This window comes from Spermophilus citellus (assembly GCF_964194105.1).
Source record: "Spermophilus citellus genome assembly, chromosome: 2".
NCBI lineage: Eukaryota > Metazoa > Chordata > Mammalia > Rodentia > Sciuridae > Spermophilus > Spermophilus citellus.
In genome coordinates this window covers 29,035,300-29,060,116 of record NC_138183.1, presented here as the reverse complement: position 1 = coordinate 29,060,116, position 24,817 = coordinate 29,035,300, and the positions used below count along the sequence as shown (strand labels likewise).

At 33.9% G+C, this 24,817-nt stretch overlaps 1 protein-coding gene across 1 annotated transcript in view; it reads left to right on the top strand.

Annotated features, from left to right (window-relative positions):
• SMC2 (structural maintenance of chromosomes 2) overlaps nucleotides 1–24,817 on the top strand; it is a 50,005-nt gene that overhangs the window by 4,079 nt on the left and 21,109 nt on the right. Inside the window, exons 4-17 of the mRNA XM_081282180.1 lie at nucleotides 387–509; nucleotides 1,897–1,935; nucleotides 3,320–3,430; nucleotides 3,609–3,653; nucleotides 4,460–4,693; nucleotides 5,001–5,150; nucleotides 13,560–13,793; nucleotides 14,601–14,760; nucleotides 15,248–15,365; nucleotides 15,959–16,097; nucleotides 17,517–17,636; nucleotides 19,440–19,644; nucleotides 22,310–22,445; nucleotides 24,611–24,735. Of these exons, the coding sequence (XP_081138306.1) occupies nucleotides 387–509; nucleotides 1,897–1,935; nucleotides 3,320–3,430; nucleotides 3,609–3,653; nucleotides 4,460–4,693; nucleotides 5,001–5,150; nucleotides 13,560–13,793; nucleotides 14,601–14,760; nucleotides 15,248–15,365; nucleotides 15,959–16,097; nucleotides 17,517–17,636; nucleotides 19,440–19,644; nucleotides 22,310–22,445; nucleotides 24,611–24,735 (1,939 nt within the window). The remainder of the gene's footprint in view (nucleotides 1–386; nucleotides 510–1,896; nucleotides 1,936–3,319; nucleotides 3,431–3,608; nucleotides 3,654–4,459; nucleotides 4,694–5,000; nucleotides 5,151–13,559; nucleotides 13,794–14,600; nucleotides 14,761–15,247; nucleotides 15,366–15,958; nucleotides 16,098–17,516; nucleotides 17,637–19,439; nucleotides 19,645–22,309; nucleotides 22,446–24,610; nucleotides 24,736–24,817) is intronic.

Sequence of the window (24,817 nt, the reverse complement as noted above, 5' to 3'; positions counted from 1 at the left end):
TCTTTTCCCTTTGAAAAGTAGAGGAAGAGGAGTTCACCTTTGAGTGTGGAACAGAAGGAAGACCAGGAAAAGAAAGCATGTTTTATACTTTCATGGAAGCATAAAGGTAGAAGTGATTTTAGAGACAGTTCAATGCAGGGGAGGTTAAGAGAATTGTGCATGATTACATAGGTAGTTAGCAAAATTCCCCGAATTAGAATCTAGTTGTTCTGAATATAGTTAGTAATTGTTTTGACCATGACACACTTTTCTACCATTTACTTGGGATTGATTTTGTTTATTGTTAATTGGATAGAACAAATAAATGTAAGGTAATATTTGTAATTTATCATTTTAGAAGAAGTTGAGTATATACATTTATGTTTTTAAAAATGCTTCCTTTTTAGGTGGTTATTGGTGGCAGAAATAAATATTTAATCAATGGAGTGAATGCAAACAACACCAGAGTACAGGATCTCTTCTGTTCTGTTGGTTTGAATGTTAATAACCCTCACTTTCTCATCATGCAGGTATTTTGTTTGTGGTCCTTATGTCTTTCGTAATGGTTTTTACTATTTTTAACTATTGCAACAGATGTGCCTTTCTTTTTTTATTTGTGTTTATTGTTTTTATTTCCATTTTTAGAATTGTTATTTACTGTGTTTGGGCACCTTTTAAGAAATGCAGTTAGTTAATTGTTAGTGATGTTTTCTACCATACTATGGACATTTGAATTTTAAAGAATGTCTAGAAATTATTTTTCTTGACTTATTTTATTACTCTAAGGACAATAGCTCTAATGGTAGAAATGCTATCATTGTGTATTTTTAAGTTATTGGGTTAAAGCATCTTAATATTTATGGTATAAAAATCTGAATAATTTTTCTGTTTAGAAACTCATATAAATGAAAAATAAGGCTGATACTATCTTGCACTTAACATTTCACTTGAAATCTAGCTGTCTTTTGAGAGCGTCCTAGCAAGGTCACTGGCAGGACCCTAATGGAACCATGTGTTTGTCCATTTTATGTTGCTATACCAATACTATAGACTGGATAATTTATAAACAATAGAAATTTATTTGGGAAGTCCAAGAGCAGGGCACAGGCCTCTGGTGAGGGCTGTGTCATCCTCCCAACATCATTTATTCCTTCATAAGAACATAGTAGAACATAAAGTATGACATAATTATTTCTTAATACATCCTACCTCTAAACACTGGGTTGCTTAAGGGAATAAGTTTCCAACACACAAACTTTGGGGAATATATTCAAACTGTAGACCAAAATAAAAATAGTTTCATTACATATTAGCTTCAAGGCTGAAAATTTACTTCTTGTGAATATGTATCCTAACAAATTCAATTCTGGGAGAACTGGATGTGCAGATTTTTGTTTTGTTTGCTTTTCGTAATGAACAGATTTAATGTTCTGGCATTGAAATAAAATATTCTATTTGAGGTGTACAGGTTTGTTGTATATTTAGTGAGGGCTATCAAAAAATCTAGAAACGTTCACAACTCTGCTAAAATCTATATACATACTTAATCTGTTGTAGAATTGTATACTCCTATAATTTTAATATTAACTATCTCAGAAATGAATTAACTGTGAAACTGAAACTGAATTAACTGTGTTTCAGTTAATTTTTAGTTAATTTAGTTGTATCATTTAATAACTCAGGTAATTTGTATCACTGATAATATAATATTCCACAATAGCACATTTTTAAAATTCTAGAATTATAAAGTTCCTTTAGTGTTATGCCTAACAAAAATAACATCTTTTCATGAAAAAATACTTCCTCAGTTGGTATATTGAGATATAAAGAAGCCCTCCTACAGATAAATATTGAATGCCATTAGTTCACATTTTATAATTTGTTAGTATTGTAGTAATTTTGTCATTTTATTTTCAGGGTCGAATTACAAAAGTATTGAATATGAAGCCTCCTGAGGTAAAAGTACCATTTGTGGGTAGTAATTAATTATAGCTATTGTTTTAATCTTCTAGGAAACAAAATTTAAAAATAATTTTATGCATTAAAATTCTTGGAAACATTGTTTAGTGATTATAAAGGAAGTTGTTTGTTGAATATTTAGCACTGTACTCAATATTAAAAGAGTTTTGACAGCATAAAGCAACCTTGCTCAATTCATCTTCCATGTCAGGATTAATACTATAGAAAAGCTTAAGAAAGAGCCAGACATGGTGGTGCATGGCTGTCATCCTAACGACTTACGAGGAGGCTGAGGTAGGCAGATCATAAGTTCAAAGCCAGCCTCAGCAGTGGCAAGGTGCTTAGTAACTCATTGAGACCCTGTCTCTGAATAAAATACAAAATGGGCTGGGGATGTGGCTCAGTGGTTGAGTGCCCCTGAATTTAATCCCTGGTAACCACCCCCCCACCCAAAAAAAGAAAAGCTTAAGAAAAAAGATTAATTTGCAATTAGTTCATTTTGTAGAATAGGTTATTTAGGGCACTGAGACTTAATTTTTTCTTGGAACCACCTTGAAACAGTTGGTGTGAAGGAGTGAATATTATATATATATGAACAAAGGCTTTTCAGATTTTTTTTTTAATTTTATTGAGAAGAGCCAGTAAGATGGATAATGGATAATACTAGTCTATTTGAGTACAGGGCATGCTTATTTTCCATAGATAACAGCTGAGGGGGAAAATTGCTAATTTGAAATCTACGAAATATATGTTATGTAGCATGTTCCAGGAAAATTACCATCTTATAAAATTATGATTGATTCATATTTTCCTTTTTCACTGTGCTTTTCACAGCATTGTTTTGTTTAATTCTCAAGGCTGCTGTGAGACATTGTCAGTACTCTGGAGGCAAGAACTGAAGCACAGAGGAAATTACTTTATATGTAGTAGTCGTTAACACATGTGCCACAATTGGAAGGCTAATGTTGTGCCATACTTCAGGCTTGTTGGCAAAGTAGCTGAAGTCTGACTTGAAAAAATTTTCAATAGAAACTTCCTAAAATGAAAGAAGAAAGGGTGTTCTTTTATTTTTTACTTTTTTTAAAGTGTGTAATTGAAGGGAAAAGGAGGAATTATTGGCTTCAATTTCAGAAGAGAGAAACCTTGGAAACTTAGTGTATAGCAGGTTTGACTTTAGAATAGGAGTGAGGCCAGAAATGTTTCTTGAATAGAAGAGTTGTGGTTAATAGCTACATTTTTATCTGATAGCTTATGATCTTTTTAAGCTCTTATTTTGGTAAGATGCTTAGGGAGGTCAGTCTGCAAATGATATAATTCATGTAAGTTCCAGTGAGATGCATTGTTTGGGGCTCCTATGACATTATTATAATTGTCATTCCAGATTTTATCTATGATTGAAGAAGCAGCTGGAACCAGAATGTATGAATACAAAAAAATAGCTGCCCAGAAAACTATAGAAAAAAAGGAGGCTAAGCTGAAAGAAATTAAGACGGTAATTAAATTTGTATAAAACATTTTTGGAAAAGAGTACCCTTTTGCATTTGGAGTTTCTGCTGTAAAGAGGGAAATATTTTTTTCTAATCAGTTTTTCAGTGTTCCAGTCTACTTTTTAAAGTTTTGTTAAATGGTATTTGACAAACTGAAAATACTGATATTCCTCCATTTTTCAGATACTCGAAGAAGAGATTACTCCAACCATTCAAAAATTAAAAGAGGTATGTATTTTGTATATAAGGAGAGCCAGTTAGAATGTCTCTTAAAATTGGTGATGTATCCAAAATTAGGCAAATAGGGATGAAGTGTATACTGTTTCTTGGGGATTTTCCTTGAGAAGAAATAAGGAATTTAAGTGCTCCATAACAGCCTCTGCTTGTAGAAAGTATGTATTCTGCATCTCTTAAGTCATGATTTTGGACAATAATCTTCCATTGCCTTGGAAAATGATATGCTAGATTTTAATGTTTTATTAAAGAGGAGCAAGTGTGATTTTCCTGGATAATTAAATGTAGTACTATAGTACTGTAAAGTAGAACTTACATAATCGATACTGGAAAAACTGAAAAATTATGATCTTGAAGGTATCCCCTTGATATGGATAATATTTCTATATCTGTTAATATGAACAGGCCATTTAACCACTCAGAATTTGTTTCTTCATCTGCACATTAGGTACTTAACTATGTATCACTTGATGAATTTCTAGATTGTGTATAGAATTCTTATTACTGCCAGTTTTTGAACCATATGTCCATATTTCCTTGTTAATTCCAATTGCCTCATGTTATATTAAAAAAAAATAGGTCACATGGAATTCATTAGAAATGGTATGAAGCTATCTAAAAAGTCAAGAGTTTTGATATTATTTAAAATTTCCTAAAACTAAAATGCCATGATCATTTAAGACAAAAATTTATCATATCATGTAATGGGAAATTTGAAACATGATGCTGTAGTTTGATTCTTTCCAAGTTTGTTTTGAAAATTATGAATTTTGAATTATTTATTATGATTTCTCTTTCAGGAAAGATCTTCCTATTTGGAATATCAAAAAGTAATAAGAGAAATAGAACATTTGAGTCGTTTATACATTGCTTATCAGTTTTTACTGGCTGAAGATACTAAAGAGCGCTCAGCTGAGGAGTTAAAAGAAATGCAGGATAAAGTTGTAAAACTTCAAGAAGCATTGTCTGAAAATGATAAAAAAATAAATGCACTAAATCATGAAATAGAAGAATTGGAGAAAAGAAAAGATAAGGTCAGAACATATAAATTGTTAAATTACTCTGAAAAAAATGTACAATAACTATTTAAGATTTTTTTTTTTTTTTAATATACTATGGATTGAACCAGGGTATTTAACCACTGACCCAGATCTGCACCTCTTTTTATTTTTTATTCTGAAACAGGGTCTAACTATTAGTGGCTATTTAGGATTTATTAGGCATTGTTCTTAATGTAGGATAATAAAATGGCTTATATAATAAATATTTTATATAGAAATACAAGAAAATTAAAGCATGAATATATTTTAAGTAATTTCAGTTGTGTTTATTTGATTATAGGAAGTTGGAGGTGTACTCCGATCTTTAGAAGATGCTCTTGCAGAGGCTCAACGGGTTAATACTAAATCTCAAAGTGCATTTGACCTCAAGAAGAAAAATCTGGCAAGTGAAGAAAACAAACACAAGGAGCTAGAAAAAAATATGATTGAGGTAAGCAAAAAAAAAAAAAAAAGCTTTAATATAATTCTAATGTATATTTATTAATATTGTGTTAATATTTAGTGTCTACTATGAGCTAAAAATAATTGTTTGAACTGGAGATATACTAGTGATAAAAATGGTTAAAATTCTCAGCCTTGTGGGTCCATTTGGGAAAATGATTATAATGAAATAAGTAAGTAAAATATATAGCACGTTATGTAGCAGTAACTGATGTGGAAAAAATATCAAAGTAGAGGAGAAATTTTGGAGTTCAGGGGAAGGAGGACATAATGTGGTATTTTAAATTGGCTAGCTATTAAAGTATGAACTTGCCATTATCCACGGTGGAGAACAGAAAGAACAGGTTTACATGAGGAAAATAAGTGAGCATAAAAGGCTTGAGATTTCCTGTTAAAAATCTTGAGTGGTGATGTTGATTAGGTAGTAAAATATATGAATATTAATCCAGACTAAAATACAGATTTGGGCATCATTAGTATCTAAGTGATATTTAAATTCATAAGGCAGGATAAAACTATCAAAGGTATAAGAAGAAGAAGTTTGGGCTGAGGATATGGCTCAAGGGGTAGCGCGCTCGCCTGGCATGCGTGCAGCCCGGGTTCAATCCTCAGCACCACATACAAACAAAGATGTTGTGTCCGCCGAAAACCAAAAAAAAATATTTAAAAAAAAAAAAAAAGAAGAAGTTTAAACTTCAGGCAGTGTACTAATTCAACATGTAAGTTAGGGTACATGAGGAAGAGTGAGCAAAGAATGGAGAAGATACAAAGAAAATCATGCCAGTCGATAAGTTGACCTACAGCCCAAGTGAAAAAATATTTCAAGGAGAAATAGCCCTGAGATCCTGATAGAGTGTGTTCATACTCCCACAAAATGACAGCAGAAAAATACATTCATGGATATAGAAAACTCTTGAAAAATTTTCTGAAAAGGATAAAGAAGGAGCTTACTGAAGGGTAATATAGAAGTAAGCTTTTTTGGGCTTGATTTTATAAAGAATAAATTATACATTGATGGGAAAAAATTTGGTAGTCAAAGCAACATTGGTGATTCAGGAGAGAGAAATTGTTAAATTCTTAAAACAAGCTCCCTCAGTAGGTGAGAGTAGGATAGAAACTGGTGTGCAGTTGGAACAGGTAGCCTTTGCAAGGGGCAGAAATAGGTCATTCCCAGACACAAGAAGAGTCAGTATGTACTATCATGCAGGCAGATGAATAAGTGTGTGATAGAGCTTTTGGAAGTTCTCTTAAGTGTGATTCTGTTGTCCCAGTGAAAGTATGATTTGCCTTTCCTATGGGAAAGAATTAACTTATTTGAAAATAAAATATTTATTTTTATTGTAATATTAGGTATTGCTTCATGTAAATACAATTATCAACTTAAGAAACACGGGGATAAAAATTTAGACAAACTGTCAAAGCAGTGTGAATGTGTGACATAGCATTTCTGTTTTGGCTTCCAGTAGCTGAAATCAGTTCATTATTTCCTTTTCTAATCAGGCTTATAAAGCGCTAAATATGTGGACTTGCCTTGGTTTGGCTGATTTTTCTTTAATTTTGCCAGGCCCTTAAGTTTCAGATAGATATACTGATTGTTCCTCTTTCATCTCCTTTTCTGTATCTTTTTATTCTTCTTGATCTCTCAATGTTAGCATGCCACAGCCTGGAGTACAGACATCTTTACTTCTTACAGTCTCATTTTAGCCTAGACATTGTCTACAAGTTGATGCCTTCCAAATCTAAACTAGACTTAACTATTTCCCTGAACGCCGTGAAGAAGCAGGCTGTGCACTACTTATCAGCTTGTCTGAGTCCTGAAAGAACACACTCATACACAAAATACTATATGAGGTTTGTTTATTGCTTATGGATAGTCAGCAGTGGACAACAAAAGCCTAGAATTTATTGTGAACTAGTTCCCAAGGCTCAATAAAGGTTCCCCAGAGTGGATGGGATCTTATCCACCTCTCAGCCACCTTAGGAAGTAGCCTGTCCTAGGGTGATGCGTGGGACTGGGCTAAAGAATTGAAAGACATTCTATTTCTGGGGACAGATTGGAACAAAGCCCTGAATTTTCCAGCCAGTCCCTTCCCAGATCAGGACATTGCATGACCATCACATTCTTAAGAACTATAAGCCAGAAAGAGGAAAATTGAGTTAGTCCAAGGCAACCTGGAAAACCATCATGCAATCCTCCTGACCCAGATAATCAACCCCCTGAGCAAAGCTAGTCCATTTCATATGCCGATGGATCTCCCAAAATTTAGAGGAGGAGGAGATTTGTCTCTTTGAGTTGATGTGTAATACCTTAACTAATACACAGTACAACATTGTGAAGCCATAGCCAGAATACATTTCATTAGGAGACTGCAACAAGCAGGATGATCAGGGCTGGATGGAGCACTGACCCAGATTAGATCCTGGGAATCTAAGCACTGAGTTGCTGAAGAGGTCAAAGAAGGATCCTGATGGTAACACTACTATCTGCAGCCCGTGGGCTTGCTTTTGGGTCTCTTCTACTTGAGCTTCTACAATATCTGAGGTCTCTATACAGATACACTAAGAGATGCTGGTACTTGAATACATTTCATTCAGCTTAATAAAAAGTTTAGATTGTCTAAAAGGCGGTTGAGATGTCTCCTTGACTGCCAAGGCTGGGAGAGAGGTGAAGGCAATATCTGCCATGGTTGAGGATAGGTTTCTTCTTATTTTCTCATGAGAATTACTTCTGTGTGTGATAAAGCATATAAACCCAGAGTAGTTTTATACTTCCTGGTAGGTCCCCTTGTAAGCCTGACATTCATCTTAGGCTGATGACTCAATACTGCTTCTCATTCCTAGGGGTGATATCTAAGGGCACCCCAACCACACCCAGTGTATAGAATCCCACTGTCTGTGAGCTTTCCAGACATGCCATTGAACATCATTGGTTTGGCTAACCCCTAGACTGACCACAGAGAAAGCTGTAGATTTGGGATATACACCCTTTATCTCCATTTTATTATTCAGTGGCCCACATATGGATATGGGCCTCATTCATGACCTAACTGCAGAAGCTCACTTTCCTTCATACAGAATTGTTCATGAAGCTCCTGCACATGGGATTAGCACAAGGCCAGTTATTGTTTTTGTCATTACTACTAGGATATTTAACCATTTAAGCATTCTGCCTTAAAATACCAGCCCTTTTTATTTTATTTTTTAATTAATTAATTAATTTTTTAAAATTTTTTGGTACCTAGGATTGAACCCAGGGGCACTTAACCACCGAGTCACATCCCCAGCCCTTTTTATTTTGTGACAAGATCTTGGTGAATCATGGAGTGCTGCCAAGTTGCTGGCCTCAAACTTGCTATCCAGCAGCCTCAGCCTTCCAAGCTGCTGGGATTGTATGCATGCACCACCATGCGTGGCCTAAAATACCAGCCCTTTAAGATTTTGTTAGTTTGGGTTGTGACATTTTGCTACAGAGTCAGTTAAGTTAAAATGGATTATTTCTGGCTCCTTTCCATGTAACTGGTGATATAATCTCTCTTGGTAAACCAGGGTATGGAGTCTGTTGGTATACACTATGGGGTTAAGAATGCTGGTAAAGTTTACTACTTGTAGGTCACTAAGGTCTGTGACAGAAGAAGGTCTGCAATAGCATATCCAACATTTTGTTAGGTACTTGCAGTGGCCATAGCTTAGTTCTGTGCAGCTGCCTCCTGTGGAAAAAGCATTTTAACTGCCTCTCCACCCCCATTACTCTCCACGATCTTGAGTGTTTTCTGCCTATCAGGGGTTAAGCTGAGTTGGTATAGTTATGTGCCCCTATCCTAAGGCTACTACCTCTATGAGCACCATTGCCCATGTGGCTTTATCCAGACTTCAGTCTTAATCAGAAGATGGTTATCTGTTAGCCTAATGGTGGTCACCAGTCCATTAGGGGAGATCACATACTATACAAACTTGATATGTCTGATCACATTGCTCTATTCAACTGAAAGGATCAGATGTACTTGGTCCTATCCCTTATACCTATGGGATCCTGTGGAGAGGAGGCACCCCTGGGGAAGCATTGCCAATTTAGTTAGGAGCCCCTTTCTGAGGTAATATGGCAGCCTAATCCCATAAACCACACATGATGCCTGGGACATTTACTCCTAAGTGAAAAGGGAGGGAACTGGTTAGCAACACTAATATTGAGATTTCATAGGTGCAAGAGAATGGTTGGTAAAACAGATTGGGATTTTATAGATTTATCCAAATCAGTTGTTGCCTGGTCTCGCTCTACTCCTATTAAGCTCAGTATTTCTCAACATGCACTGCAGTGTTGTGTTTCTCTAGTGCTGGAGTGCTTGTGTTCATACTGTCTTAGTCAGAAGGTCATACTAACTAGCAGGACATCCAGATGTCTATCAGTTGTTGCAAAAGTCATCTGTCCGATTAGTCAGTTGTTTCATTACTTGTGAATGACAGAGTACCTGGAAAGTCCATTAATATTCTGCGAGAGAGTGCCTGTTGTCATCTTGCTTGTGTAGTCAGGTATGTTCCTTGGTCAGACTTGACATTGGAAGGGGTATTCAAAAACATAATGTAAGTTCTTTTCAAAGATGAATGGCTATGGTAGCCTTCACTGTCCATGTGAATAAGATACATGTTTCTTCAAGCAGCAAGCTGTTGATGTAGTCCTTGTCCCCGTATAGGGGATCCTTTAATAGTTCAGTTGCCATTCTCCTGACCAGATGGCTAGGCTAATAGCAGTAGCCCATGAGTTGGTGAAAATATAGCAGGATGATTTGGATGTTACTACTGCTTGTAGTTTGGCTCATTGGCAGAATATCCAGACTTCAGTCTTAATCAGAAGATGGCCATCTGTTGGCCTAATGGTGGTCACCATCCTGTAGATCCTTTGGGCTTTGTTTCACAGATCCTTCAGTAAACCATGTCATTCTCTTAGTAGGTTTATCTTCAAACTTAGTCCCCAGATAGCCAGGGGAGGAGCCAAAACATTCCCCTATAGGTCACTTGGTCTCTTCTGGTAAGCTTAACTGTAAGCTAGTTCATGGAGATTGCTTGGCCTGATCTTGAATATACCATTTTCATTTGAAAATTGACCTTGAGCCTGCCAAATTTATTGATGGGGTTTGTAAGAACCCAAGTAAGAACATGCAGTTCAGGTCTCACAGTCACATGTGGTAATTCAGCTTTAAGGTATTTATTTAAGGTGTTTAATCTTCAAGAGTGCATGTTAGCAAGCAAGTTACCCATCAAAAAGGGATATATATTTGCATCATGCAAACTATATGTCTCAAAATCCAGTAGGCTAGCAAATCCCTGTGGTAATTTTGTCTTGCCACAGACCCCAGTCCGCATACATGGAGACTGAAGGTAACTTGTAATTCCATCTGGCTGGCCAGCTAAAGGTTTTAAAAGCAGCACTTGGGCCATGACATGTTGAACTACTTACAAGGCTTGCTTCCAAGAGTCCTGCTCAATATTGGCAGTTTCACTGAAGTGGTCAAAAGAATACTCATGTGATGCACCATAATCACCTAATCACAATAAATGGCACCATAATCACCTAATCATAGTTGTGCTATGCCTAAGTGGCATATCAGCCATTAGGCTTTCTTCCTATATGTGCCATCAGGGTGAAAAATTCTTGTTAAATTATATTTGGGATACTTATCTGACTTATTAGTCTCCATACCTTGAAGCCCTTTTTGACCAGTGACACTAGCTGGTGCTTTGTAATAGAGTAGTTTGTAATATTTTTGTCTGTAGCAGATTTTGAATTAACAAAGTTATGCCCTGTTTTCTACTTAGCATGTGGTGGCACTTTTGCTATTGGGTCTTTGCTAGCTTCAGAAGTGATTATGCCTCATTGTTAGGACTTGAGTTCTTGGCTATGAGGGAACATGTCCTGATATAATCAATTTAATTTTTCCCCTAAGGAGATCTGGAAATACTGTCATAAGTCTCCAGTATACAAGAAACCCTGAAAAGTTGGAATTCCCTTATCTTCTTGACGGGAGTATAAGGCCATTGTCCTCCAGTAAGCCTCTGGAGATCTTGCTTCCACTCTAAACTGTACTGTTTAGTGGTTTAGATCTATAGTGTACCTTTATCAAATCAACACTTTAGTCAGGATGTATAGGGGTTCCCAGCCTTTCTGCATATCTGTCCCCAATATACTATCTATTTCTGTGAAGGCCTGCATTTTTTTGTTTGTTTGTTTGTTTACTCCCTCTCACCTGCCTCAGGGTTCATCCGATTACCCATTTCCTGGGGTCTCTGTCACTTGGCATGAACAATTCATAAATACCCCCAAATCAGGGGATCATGTACTGAACTGCCTCATTTCTGTATTTCCCTCTGCTTTAATCCATGCAGCCAGCTTATTCCCATCTATAAGAAGTGACCTGTGTCCCACTTACTGTGCCTCCTTTCCCATAAAACATCCAGGTGTATGTCCAGCTCTTAAATTTCCCCTTACTCTGCCAGCTGGCTTGCATCTCTGCTGTGAGCTGGGTTTTGAGGGGTTGGGAGTGGTTAACTTTGGCAGTAATATAGACTGGACCCTACTGAATTGTGCCAATTTTTATGAAACAGGTTTATTGTGTACCTGATTACCAACTTCTCAGTGTTCAATAAATAGTCATATACTTAGTAGATATTCATAATAATTTATAGTAGATATTATATAATTCATAATAGATATTCATACAGTTACATAAAGCAAATTTATTATTTACAGATGGGTAGTAATTGACAGCAGAATCCTGGGATTCATGGTGGGAAAGCTGCCAAGGGCAGATGGGAATCTCATGTGCATGCCCCACTCAACCTAGATCTAAGGGACCCCGGAAAGTAGCTTGCCTTGAGATTTATATCAGGGTGAAATTTATATCATATCGCCACAAGGTGACATGAGTTGCTGGGTTAAAGCATTAAAGATATTTCATTTCTAGGCTGGAGGGTTGGAGACTAAAATAGAGCATAGGCTATTTAGGCCCTTTCCTACCTATTTTAGGATGATGTTGTTCTAACACATTCTATGGTTATTTTTGAGAGCTACATCTGAGAAAGGGAACTGAACTGGATCAGTCCATGGTCACCTGGAGAATTGTCCTATAAACTGCAGATTCATTTGTTCAACTAGCCACTTAATATTTTTTTTTCAGATGAGTAACAAAAAGTATACAATTTAACATATCCACAATGGATATGTTATATATATAAATATATAAATATAAATTTTCCACACCAATGTAAATGCGAATTACTGTACTTTCCATATGTCAATAAATAGCACCATAATCACCTAATCACTTAGGCCAGAAATCCTAGGGTCCCTCTGAATTTCCTTTTTTCTCTGAAGCTCCTTAACGAGTTCATCAGCAAATTCTGTTGACTCTAAAGTATGTGCAAAATACAAGCACTTTTTATCACCTCCATCAAAATCATGTGTATAATTAAATATAAAGCCTGTATTATGTGTTTCATGCTATTATATACTCTTCATGCTATGACTCTTGGCTCCCTCTTAACATTCTTTTTCTCTGCTGCAACTGCAGTTCTTCAAATGCCCAAACATGTTCTCAGGGCTTACAGGTACAGTGTTCACAGCTATTTACATGATCACTTTTCTTCATTTAGTTTCTATTTAAATGTCAGCAGATTCCCTTTTTCTTAAATTAATAGTTGCCCTCAGTTTCTTTCCCTTGACTTTGCTTTATTTTTTGCCATGCCTTCCACCTTAGAATATATGCTCCCTGAGGATAGGGTCTTAGTTTGTGTTTTAAATATCTTTGAACAATACTCGGTATATAGTAAACACCTAATAAATATTTTATGAACTATGAACTATTCAAGTAGCCCCAAATTCCTGGTCATTTTTAGTAAACAAGACAGCTAGACTTTTCAGTGCTATTGCTGTCTTACATCATGTCAGATGTCTGTTTAGTATCACTTAAGAGAGGTTTTAGTAGTTCTTTCCCCACAACTATTTAATAATTAAATTGTGTGCTCCCTTAATACTTTATAAAGTATTTTAATGTATACACTCTTACTTCTAAAATCTCTGCTTTTAACCTTAGTGTAGGATGGCTATTATTTCAACTCTAAAACTTTAAGGACTATGTTTAGTTTCAAGTAGATTATTTAAATGTGCAATCATTTTTTAGCCCATTGTTGCCTAGATTTTACTATTACATGTGGGATGAAAATATTTCAGGGAGTGGAAGAGTTACATCCCCCAAACAGCAAAGTTCAGAATGGGAATTCAGTACTTAAAGTTATAATGATTTTCCTTGTTATTAAATTTGTTACAAAATTTAATGAAGTAAGAGTATTTGTGTATAAATATATTCTTAAAATAACAATATTTTTCAATTTGAAATTTTCCCTGAAGGACTCTAAAACTTTAGCAGCAAAGGAAAAAGAAGTTAAGAAGATAACAGATGGGCTGCATGACCTTCAAGAAGCAAGTAAAAAAGATGCTGAAGCTTTGGCTGCTGCACAGCAACACTTCAATGCTGTGTCTGCTGGCTTGTCCAGTAATGAAGATGGAGCAGAAGCAACTCTTGCTGGTCAAATGATGGCCTGTAAAAATGATATAAGTAAAGCTCAGACAGAGGCCAAACAGGTAAGTAAAGACATTAAGCACTTTGTTATGTTAAAAAATGTTGAAAATACTCAGTTCAATGTCAAGAAACTTATTTACACTATTCAATCACTTTGTATACCTATTACAACAAAATTTAAATTTGTTGATTGTTAAATATTGATGATTTCAGATTTTCAACCTACTGTAAGACATGAATTGCCATAATTGAATTTGTAAGTGCAGTAAATAACTGTTCATTTTATAGCATTGTTTGGAATATTGAAGGTTAGTCATTTCTCATTTTTTTTGGCTGTAATTTATTTGTTTTATTGACATCATAAAGTTTAAGTCTTAAGCTTTAAAAGGTAAACAAAACTGTTCTCTCTGCTGCTTTACCATTTCTAGTTCATAAAATATTTTTCATTGCTCAATGCAGCTCCTTTGCTGTTACTAGACAATACAGAGATACACAAATACAAATATGAACACCTAAGTGGAAAGGAAGGGAACTAGAGTTAAGATTTCTAGCTTTCTGATATATTTTTAATTTAACCAGTTACTAACAGTATTTGTCAACTTTATTAACACTCTTGTCATATTTTATAAATATTAAAAATGTAGACTTTAATTAGAAATTATTTAATAACTTATATTAATGATACTATCTCCAAGTAATTGAGGAGAAAATACTGGGAAGTGACTGATCTTTTGAAATACTATTTCATGACACCAAAGAGTTACATTTTCAGTGCTAAGGTCTCTTGATTGAACTAGTTGAACTCCGTGGCCATTTGATTGCTAGCTCACTGTGTACCTCATGTAGTCTGTTACATTTTTCTATGACAGGCCCAAATGAAGTTGAAACATGCCCAACAAGAATTAAAGAATAAACAAGCAGAAGTTAAGAAGATGGATAGTGGCTACAGGAAGGACCAAGAAGCTTTAGAAGCTGTAAAAAGACTTAAAGAAAAACTTGAAACTGAAATGAAGAAGCTAAATTATGAAGGTTTGTTTTAAAGACATGATAATCAAATCATTAGGAGGTAGTGAATATTAATAGAAACTGATTTAAAGGAAATAAGCAAGTAAAAAACATTTTTTACCGTATTAACAGGTATTAGTATAAGTATTTATAAATACAATCACAAAAAATCAAGTATTAAAGATCCCTTTGAATTTTCAAGAACTCAGTATGGAGAATGTTTTGCTTCAGTCACTTGAAACTCAGAAATGTCATTTGTGTATTTTTATATTAGTAAGCATTCAATTCATGTGTTGTTTCTTGAAATGAAAATTGCATCATTTATTGTTGGAAATAATGTCTACTTGACATTTGATAGAAATTTGAATGTTAAGAATGCTTCTTTATTTAATATTTATCCGAAATGTATATTTCGCTTTTTAGAAAGCTTTGGAAATAGAGGTTGCTTATATTTTCCTTAACATTGAAGAGTTTCTAAAACTTTGTATTAATGTACTTATGATTTACTCAGAAAATAAGGAGGAAAGGCTTTTGGAAAAGCGCAGGCAACTGTCTCGTGATATCAGTAGATTGAAAGAAACATATGACGCTCTCTTGGCCAGATTTCCCAATCTTCGATTTGCATACAAGTAAGAGATTTAGACCTTGTATTTTAGTACAGTAATAACAAAGATATGTTTTTATTTAAGCTGAAAGACCACCTAAAACTTTTGTTAATACCAGGATTTTTGTATGAAAATTCTTATAAATTCCATTTTCTTTTTTGGTATTGTATCTTTAAACATTTATTAAAATGTTTCACACATCTGTGGGGGGGAATTCTTGGGCAATTTAATGGTTACTCATTTCACTAATCTTGAATTAAAACTCAAATGAAGGGAATTTAATATAAATTCAATGTCTTTCTGTCATTACTGTTAAATATATACATTTATGTCTTATAATTTGTTTTGTTACAAGGGTTTTATTAATGAGTAATCATATATTACAGAGTTTAGAACAGCAAAATTCTTAATTACATTGAAAACTAGTTGAAATAGACTTTTTGATTTAAAAACAGTGGCTGACTATCACCTGGGACATTTAAATTTTTTTGTTTTAGTAAAAATGTAATTTGTTTTCATTTTAGTTTAATATGCTGCCCAAAAGAGCTTTTAACTAGGAAAGTTTAAATTTTTCTATTTTGTTGCCTAAGATTAATTTTTCTCAACTTTTCTGTTAGGGATCCAGAGAAGAACTGGAACAGAAATTGTGTGAAAGGACTTGTAGCTTCTCTGATTAGTGTTAAAGATAGTTCTGCAACCACAGCTTTAGAACTGGTAGCTGGAGAACGACTCTACAATGTTGTAGTGGATACAGAGGTAAATTAATTTTAATTAAAGTAAAATTTGAAATAGGTATTTTGCTTGAAGAATCACATACTGCTACAATAGTTGGACTTTTTTTTTTTTTGATGTCTTAAAATTTTCTCAGGTCAGTTATATCTATATGATGAAATTAATGACTTTTTTTTTTTTTTAAGTATTGGAGACTTGCACATGGTAGGCAAGTGTTCTACCATTGAGCTGCATTCCCACCCCTTTTTAGTTTTTATTTTGAAACAGGTCTCCCTAAATTGCCCAGGCTGGCCTCAAATTTGCAGTCCTCTTATTTCAGCCTCCTGAATAACTAGGATTACATGCATGTGCCCCCATACCTGGCTAAGTCAGTGACTTCTTGATAAAATTTCATGTTTACTCAGGAACTCAGAATGCACATTGCCAATCATAGTTTTTAAATTTTTTTTCCCCTGTGCAAATTTGTGTTGATTTAAATTTTTTAAATGATCTAGGAATAACCTTTTTTAATGTCATCCACCCACCCCCATATCATGGTTACATTGGATTTACCTGCACTTTTCACTTCTCTTTTTTTCTCTTTAGAATGTTCTTATTTATGTCAGTGTTTCATAATAATTATTATCAAATATAATTCATTGTGTTTTTTACATTTTATGTTTTTTGATGTATTTGTAACATGTGTAACATATTTTGATACATACGCATAGTGCTACTATAATCAAACATACATATCTATCACCTTGCATGATTGCCTTTTTGTTTTTCCTATGGTGGTAGGAGCACCTAAAATCAATTCTCTTGCCCAGTTTTTTACAATCAATATAATATTAACTATAGTCCTCATGCTGTATATTATATTTCTAAATCTCTACACTTACTTATCCTGTATAACTGCAAATATATACCCTTTGGCCTACAAGCTACTTCTTTTCATTTCCTCCCCTCCCCATCCCTAGTAGCCTTCTATTCTACTCTAATTAGTTACATTTCTTTTTTGTTTTATTTTTATTTTAAGATTTTGCACATCTAGAAATTACACAGTATTTTCCCATGTCTGGCTTGTAGCACTTAGCTTAAATTCTTCTAGGTTCTTCATGTTCTTGCAAATGGCAACATTTCCTTTTTTAAGGCTGAGTAATAATTCATTTTATATATTCTTAATCTTTTCATTTGAGATAGAAGATTTAATATGTTAATTTTTCTCAACTTTTCTATTAAGGATCCAGAGAAGAACTGGAACAGAAATTGTGTGAAAGGACTTATAGCTTCTCTGATTAGTGTGAAAGATAGTTCTGCAACCTGTTGTAGAACTTGACTAATAATTATTATCAAATATACTAAACTGTTACTTCACTATGGATTTCTAAACTTGTATTCTTTCTATTTTAATGAGTTTTTTCTTTCATTAATTTTTTTTTAAATTTCAAATTCTTGTTTTAGGTTACTGGTAAAAAGCTACTAGAAAAGGGAGAATTGAAGCGATGTTACACTATAATTCCACTCAATAAAATTACGGCCAGATGTATTGCTCCAGAAACTCTGAGGGTTGCTCAGAATCTTGTGAGTCTTATTTTATGTCATATATATATATTTAATCTTTTTTTAACGTAGGCATCAATTTGGGAGGATATAGTCATACAGAACCACAACATTTTAATTTTGTTACCATTTAAAAAAATTAAGATAGAGAAGACTTATTGTTGACTCATGTGCAATTAGATGTCAAGAAAAGTAATGAAGACACTAGAATAGAAGAAATGAAGGCTGGAACTCCCTTTGATACTTTAAAAATTAGTATTAAGTCACATGACTATTAGGTGATAGTGAAAATTGCATTCCTAGTTTCTGAATGGGTAGAATTTGAACTTTCAGAAAATTCTGAAATTCTCCAAGATGTGATCTGCTCATGATAGTAACCATTATGGAAGGCATCCATAATTCTAGATTGCTATTCAGCCCATTCAACTGCTAAAGTAGATCTGAAGTGTGATGACAGTTAATAAGAAAACAGATATGTATAAGGAAATATTTAAAAAGTTGTTATGATGTATAATACTTAATTATGAAGCTAATCAATAACATTTAGCAGCAAAATTAGTTTGTTATTGAACAGGCATTTGAAGTGCATGAGTTTAAAAGACAGTTCTATAAAACCTATAAATAACATTTGTAATTAAGATATTAAGTGGATATCTACTGTCCTTATTGAAATCAAGAAGTTTTCAATGAAAATTATTTGAAAATGTTGCTATATTGAAAAGTGTACTCTCAGAAGAGGAAAGATGAATGCAGAGTAATTGAAAGATAATGTTTTTTGGTTTGTACTTTCTTTATTTAAAAACAAATCAACATGGGATTAGGAAGTAAGCTTAGCCGTAGGTCAAGTTCTTATGTTAAAAGTTAATTGAGTTTTCATGTAACAGCAAAAACACTTCTCAGATCCTATATAGCCAGACCTGTTGAATGGTAGCTACTACGTAAAAGCAAATAAGTGAACACAATATTAACTAGAGCTGTCTTTGCTGTCTTTGTTGTCATTTCTGCAGCTGTTAGTAAGGGATTTAAGCTTTTTTTTTTTTTTAAAGATGAGCAGAGGTTGACATTCTTTTTTTTTTTAAAGAGAGAGTGAGAGAGGAGAGAGAGTGAGAGAGAGAGAGAATTTTTAATATTTATTTTTTAGTTCTCGGCGGACACAACATCTTTGTTGGTATGTGGTGCTGAGGATCGAACCCGGGCCGCACGCATGCCAGGCGAGCGCGCTACCGCTTGAGCCACATCCCCAGCCCCAGAGATTGACATTCTCAACAAAGATTGTATAAAGGCAGTTGGATCAAAATAGAAGACTGACAAATCCTTCTTTTTTACTCTCATTTATTAAATATGTTTTTATTTCTATAAGTGGTCATTAGCTACTTTAATATGTTTAATTTGAATGAAAAAATATTCACTGTGTACCAACCAGATTACTAATGATGGAAAACAAAACATTATATATTGTATTGATCCAAGAGTTTAAGAAACTTGTGTTTACTTAGTGCATTTTAGATTTAGGAATTTGGTATTGGTTCCTTCTTGATAGAAATTCTCCTAATGTTTGGTAGTTTAGCTAAAGATTTTTATGTAGTAATAGATCTTTCAGTGTTTAAACTTTTTTTTCCTTTTTTTGACAGTACTAGAGATTGAACCAGAACCATATGCTAGGCAAGCATTCTACTACTGAGCTATACCCCCAGCCCTACAGTTACTTTACTAAACTTGTATTACTTAAATCTCTATATAGTATTTCTTACTATCTTCTAGAATAATATTTGAAAGGAAAAATAGTAGGGTGTCTATATGGCATATCTATTCTTTGGCTCATAGGTTGGTCCTGATAATGTTCATGTGGCTCTTTCCCTGGTTGACTACAAACCAGAACTTCAGAAAGCAATGGAATTTGTCTTTGGAACAACATTAGTTTGTGACAGTATGGATAACGCCAAAAAAGTGGCCTTTGATAAAAGGATAATGACTAGAACTGTAACTCTAGGAGGTGATGTATTTGATCCTCATGGAACATTGAGTGGAGGTAAGTTTTGTATCTTTGTTTTTATAGTTCTGTATAGTAAATAGGATGGGGCTTTCTGGCTGCCCCCACCCTTTATTTTTAAAATAGGGAATAGTAGAATTGAGATTATTCCCAGTCTTTGATTATAACCAATTCTAGCATCTAGGTTCAACACTTAAGATCAAATATATACTTATTTCCAAAGCCTTAATTAATATAAATCCAAGGATCAAATTTAACCTTTAAATACTGACCATGTGATATTGGGAAATTATACAGTGTCATACTCCTCAGGAGCTTTTGGGTATTAATCAACTTTATAACTTATTTGTGTCAAATCTATTCCTATTTATTCTTGCTTTTTGTCTTATCAGGGTATTTCAGTCACTGGAATATTGATATTAAGATGTTCTTGCTTGCTTGCTTCTTATCTTTTGCCCATCTGCACTCAAGGAAAATGAAGTCCTTTAATTAATTTTTTAGCCTAACCACTTTCTTTAGGAAACTTGTTAACTCACATCAATGCTGCCACTGTTCCTGTTAAAAGTAAAAACCTTTAACATAGTTCCTTAATGCCTAAGGCAATTCTTAGTGAATATCTTCTTGTTCTAATATTTGTCGTATCGATTTTCTATATCTGTATGAAGTGATAATATAAGAAACAGGGAATAATACTTACTCTGTATTAGACAGTGTTCATATTGTTTTCCAGTACAGTAGCAACAAGCCATATGTGATTCTATGTTAATTAACTTAAAATAATTTCCTCACTTGCACTAGTCACATTTCAAGGGCTCAGAAACCACAAACTGTAAATGGGTAATTGGACTATGCGTATATTGAACATTTTTATCACTTTATAAAACCCTATTATTTGGGCTTTAAATAATTCATTTAATCTCTAATAAGAGCTATAAGGTGGGCATATTACTATCATCTTCAAAATGCAATTGAAAACATTAAGACAAAGTGATTAAATAAATTGCTAATAAATAGCAAAACTTGGTTTTCTAATTCAGGAAGTTTGATTTCACAGTTTGTGTTTTTTACTTTTAACCCAGTAGGCAATATAATGCCTCTTGAGATATCAGTGAGTTATTATCTTAGTAAGCCAATTAAATGAATTCCATGTTCAAGTATCAGATTCCTCAATGTGAGAAATAAAAAGGCTGGTGGTCTATTTCCAGAATGTAGCATTTAGCCTTAAATGTAAAATTGGGATGTAAGAATGGCAGCCAGAATGGAAATAGAGTAGGATGGAAAGTTATACAATAGCACCATAGCCTATGGATGTGGCAGATCCAAAGTCCATGTACCTGAACAGCACCTTGAGAAACAGGAAATAGAGGAAGGGGTCAGTGTAACCAACAGAGAGAGAAATCTCTCTGTTGAGAAATAGTAACTTAGGTAAAGAAGTAAGAGCTGTGTACATGTCAGAATGCATTCACCTCAAGAAGACTTTCCTGCCACAATGAACCAAGGGAGGTGGGAACAAATAAAGGTATAATAAAATTCCTTAAATAACCCAGTTAGCCATTCTGAGCTCCCCAGCCTGTATAGCCCTACCATTTGCCCTCCCTTTATATTATATTTTTATAATTTTATATTTGCCAGACTTAGCTTGGTAGTATACTTTTTTTTTTAAAGAGAATTTTTTTTAATATTTATTTTTTAGTTTTCAGTGGACACAAGATCTTTATTTTTTATTTTTATGTGGTGCTGAGGATCGAACCCAGCGCCCCGTGCATGCCAGGCAAGCACGCTACCGCCTGAGCCACATCGCCAGCCCGGTAGTATACTTTTTTGCAGAAGTAAAGTTCACCTTGCCGAGCTACTTCTGACTATGTGTCTGATTCCTTGTGGCACTGGATATTTCTACATCCAGTGCACATTGAAATGACTTGTCTCTGTAAATGGAAGATAAACTTGGTATGTTTATTAAATATCTAAAACAGGAGAAACTTTTTAGATCTCATTTATTTAGATGTTCTTAAAAGTTCCTACTTAATAGATGGCAAGTATGTAATCCCATATCTTATTAAGGTAATAGCATTACTAGTTGACCTTAGCATTCTTCCGTGAAACCAACAGTTTTCTTATCAATGGAATGATTCAAGACTGATGATTATGGGCGCTTGTACACTAACGTAAATTCAGTGTACTCTTTTGCTGTGCTGTATCAGAGCTTAGACCAGATTATGATGTGGCAACAAATAACCCCCAAATCTTAATACCTTACAATAGTTTATTCCATAATCATATTACATTTACCCTGTGCTGTGTGTTGTTTTCATTCTGTGATTCATACTAAAAGAGAAGTAGTCCCTATCTTGAACATGCTTTTCTCATGGCAGAGGGAAAGCAAGTGGTTAATTATGTGTTGCTTTTCAAAGCTTATTTTTATTTCCCATTATATTGGCCAGAGCAAATCACATTACCAACTCCAATATCAGTGAGGTAGAAAGTGGGCCTTGGTAGGATAGGCAGTGGTTATTTAGAATAAATAATATACCACATCTACTTAGAACTGTTTCTTATCAGTTGTATGTGTTATTCAGTTTTGGTGATGGAATGAAATCTGTATCTTTGTAAGTTCACGAAGGATTTGCTGTTGAATTCTTTCCATTATAATTCTCTTAGTAAATACTTTATTGTTTAATAAACTATTTCATTTTGCCTCTATCAGGTGCTCGATCCCAGGCAGCTTCTATTTTAACCAAGTTTCAAGAACTCAAAGATGTTCAAGATGAGCTGAGAATTAAGGAGAGCGAGCTACAGGCTCTAGAGGAAGAATTGGCGGGTCTTAAAAACACTGCTGAAAAGTAAGACTTATGTTTTATTAAGCCATATATGTATCTCAAAGATTTGTGTGGCAGAAAATGATACAAAATTTACTTCTGTTTAAACAAATTCATAACTTTGGTTTTGTTTAAAATATTTGAATAAATTGAGAGTCAAAAGGAATGTTTTACAAATTTTAATTAAGCAAAAGGAGGAAATAAAGGTGAAATACTCTGCTCTCCCTACTGATGTACACTGTTGGTATACTCTTGGGGTTGTTGAGGAAACCCTTAGGTATTCTGGAGTCAGATATCATAGGATACTTGAGTTCTTGATTTTATCTTACTCGAAACAGTGGAGCATGAATCAGGTGTCTGCACTAAGTTTAGCAGCATTCTGGCTGTCCCAAGATCACTAGGTTGCTGGAGGAGGAAGTAAAGTTCATGTCAAGGAGTCAGCTCTAAGATTTAAACGTTCCCTTACAGTGTTTCTTCCGTGTGAGTGTAGATAAAGGTATGCATGTATACTCAGCAGTACTTCTTTTCAGTTATAATTTAGGTGTATGCATATTTTCACTTTGTAATCTTTTTTTGTCACTTAACATTTTCACTCAATTACATATTTGTTGAATGCCTTCTATATGTACCATGTACTCTTCATAGCAGTAAATCTGATAAATATCTCTTTATCTAGTTTTCATATAGTTGAGGAAATAAGATAAATTGGTAAAATATGTTAGATCTAAGAAGGAAAGAGGTGCTGATATTTTGATTGGATGGTCATGAAAAGCTCACTATGAACATGACTATTGAGTAAAACACCTGAAGAATAATTGTGAACAGGTCCTGTGGTTATCCAGGAGCGTCTTCACTTACTTTATAGTTTCATCAGAAGTACTGTAAATGTAGAAAATGCATTGTTTGAATGTTTAATTGTAATTTTTTTTAGTCTCTCTGAAGACAAATAGGAAAAACATTCAGAATTCACAGTATTAAATAAATGTAAAAATCTAAATATATGTTCAATTTGGGGGAAGGGTACATTGATAGCATTTAATTTTTGAAGTTATCAAAGCTTAAAATGATACCAAGACTCTTGAGATATTGTATTATGAAAGAAATTTTCATATTCAAATTGGCCATTTCAAAATACAGATAGTATTAAAACGGCCTCTTTCAGATCTCACAAACATGTAAAGCCTTCTTCATTTTACATTTAGTAACAAAAATTAACAAGAGAGTAAACGAACTTTTTCTGTGTGAATGATGCAACAAAATTTTTCTGTGCCATGCAGAATCTTTCTCAAGGCAATGAGTTCAGTTACATTTGGCTTGGATCTGTTAATTTTGTTCAGTTAGTTTTATTAGATCATTTGTTCTGTGACAAATGTGGCACTGAAAGAAAATAGATTTAGAAAAATATAAGACTATAAGCATCAGCTAAAGCTATTCTTTCATATTGTGTTAGGAAATCAGTGTACATTTTTTTCAAATGTCCATCTCACATTTTTTACATGTCTTGAAGTTACTTTAATTATTGGTGAGCAAGAGTTTCAATCACAAATATTCAAGATAGTGTTAATATTTTATGAGTTGTTTCCTTTTCCCTCAAACTTCATCAATTTCTAGTGACACGGTAATCTTGTGACTCATTAACTTAAAATTTCACTACAACTGAAATAGCCAAATATCTTCCAAAGAGATGACTAAGCCATCAGAACCAAGGTAGTATTACAGGATTTGCACAAGGAAGTCCATTACAGATGACTAAGGTGTATTCCATGTTTTCATAAACTGTCTCATTACAAAAAGGGGAATATTAATATTATTACTGTTTAAAAATGGGAATAAGTAGGTAACTATATTTTTGAAACTTTATGTAATTTTAGGAATTGTCTTATTTTTGTGGTAAGTATTTTGTGGGTAGTTTTAGGTATGAATCAGCAGGAGAGATTATTTGTGAGAAAACTTATTTATTCAGAAGTTATTTTTTTATTATTATTAAGACTATTTTTATAACTAGTTTAGTGACCAGATCAGACTTGAGTAGATGCCCCAAAATCTTGAAAGTCATCAACTTTTCTTGATAACTAGTTGTATCTAATATTGTTTATAATGTATGTGAGTTTATTTTAGGTGAGAACCCGATTTTGAATGCATGTCTTGTACACCAGGAAAAACATTTATTACAAACTTCTTTTTCTAAGGTATCGCCAACTAAAACAACAGTGGGAGATGAAAACAGAAGAGGCAGATTTGTTACAAACCAAGCTTCAGCAAAGCTCATATCACAAACAACAAGAAGAATTAGATGCCCTTAAAAGAACAATTGGTAATATCAAAATATTTTGAGCTTAACATGTTTATGTTAAAATTCTTTACTTTACATTTTGAAGATTCAGTTATATTTAAGA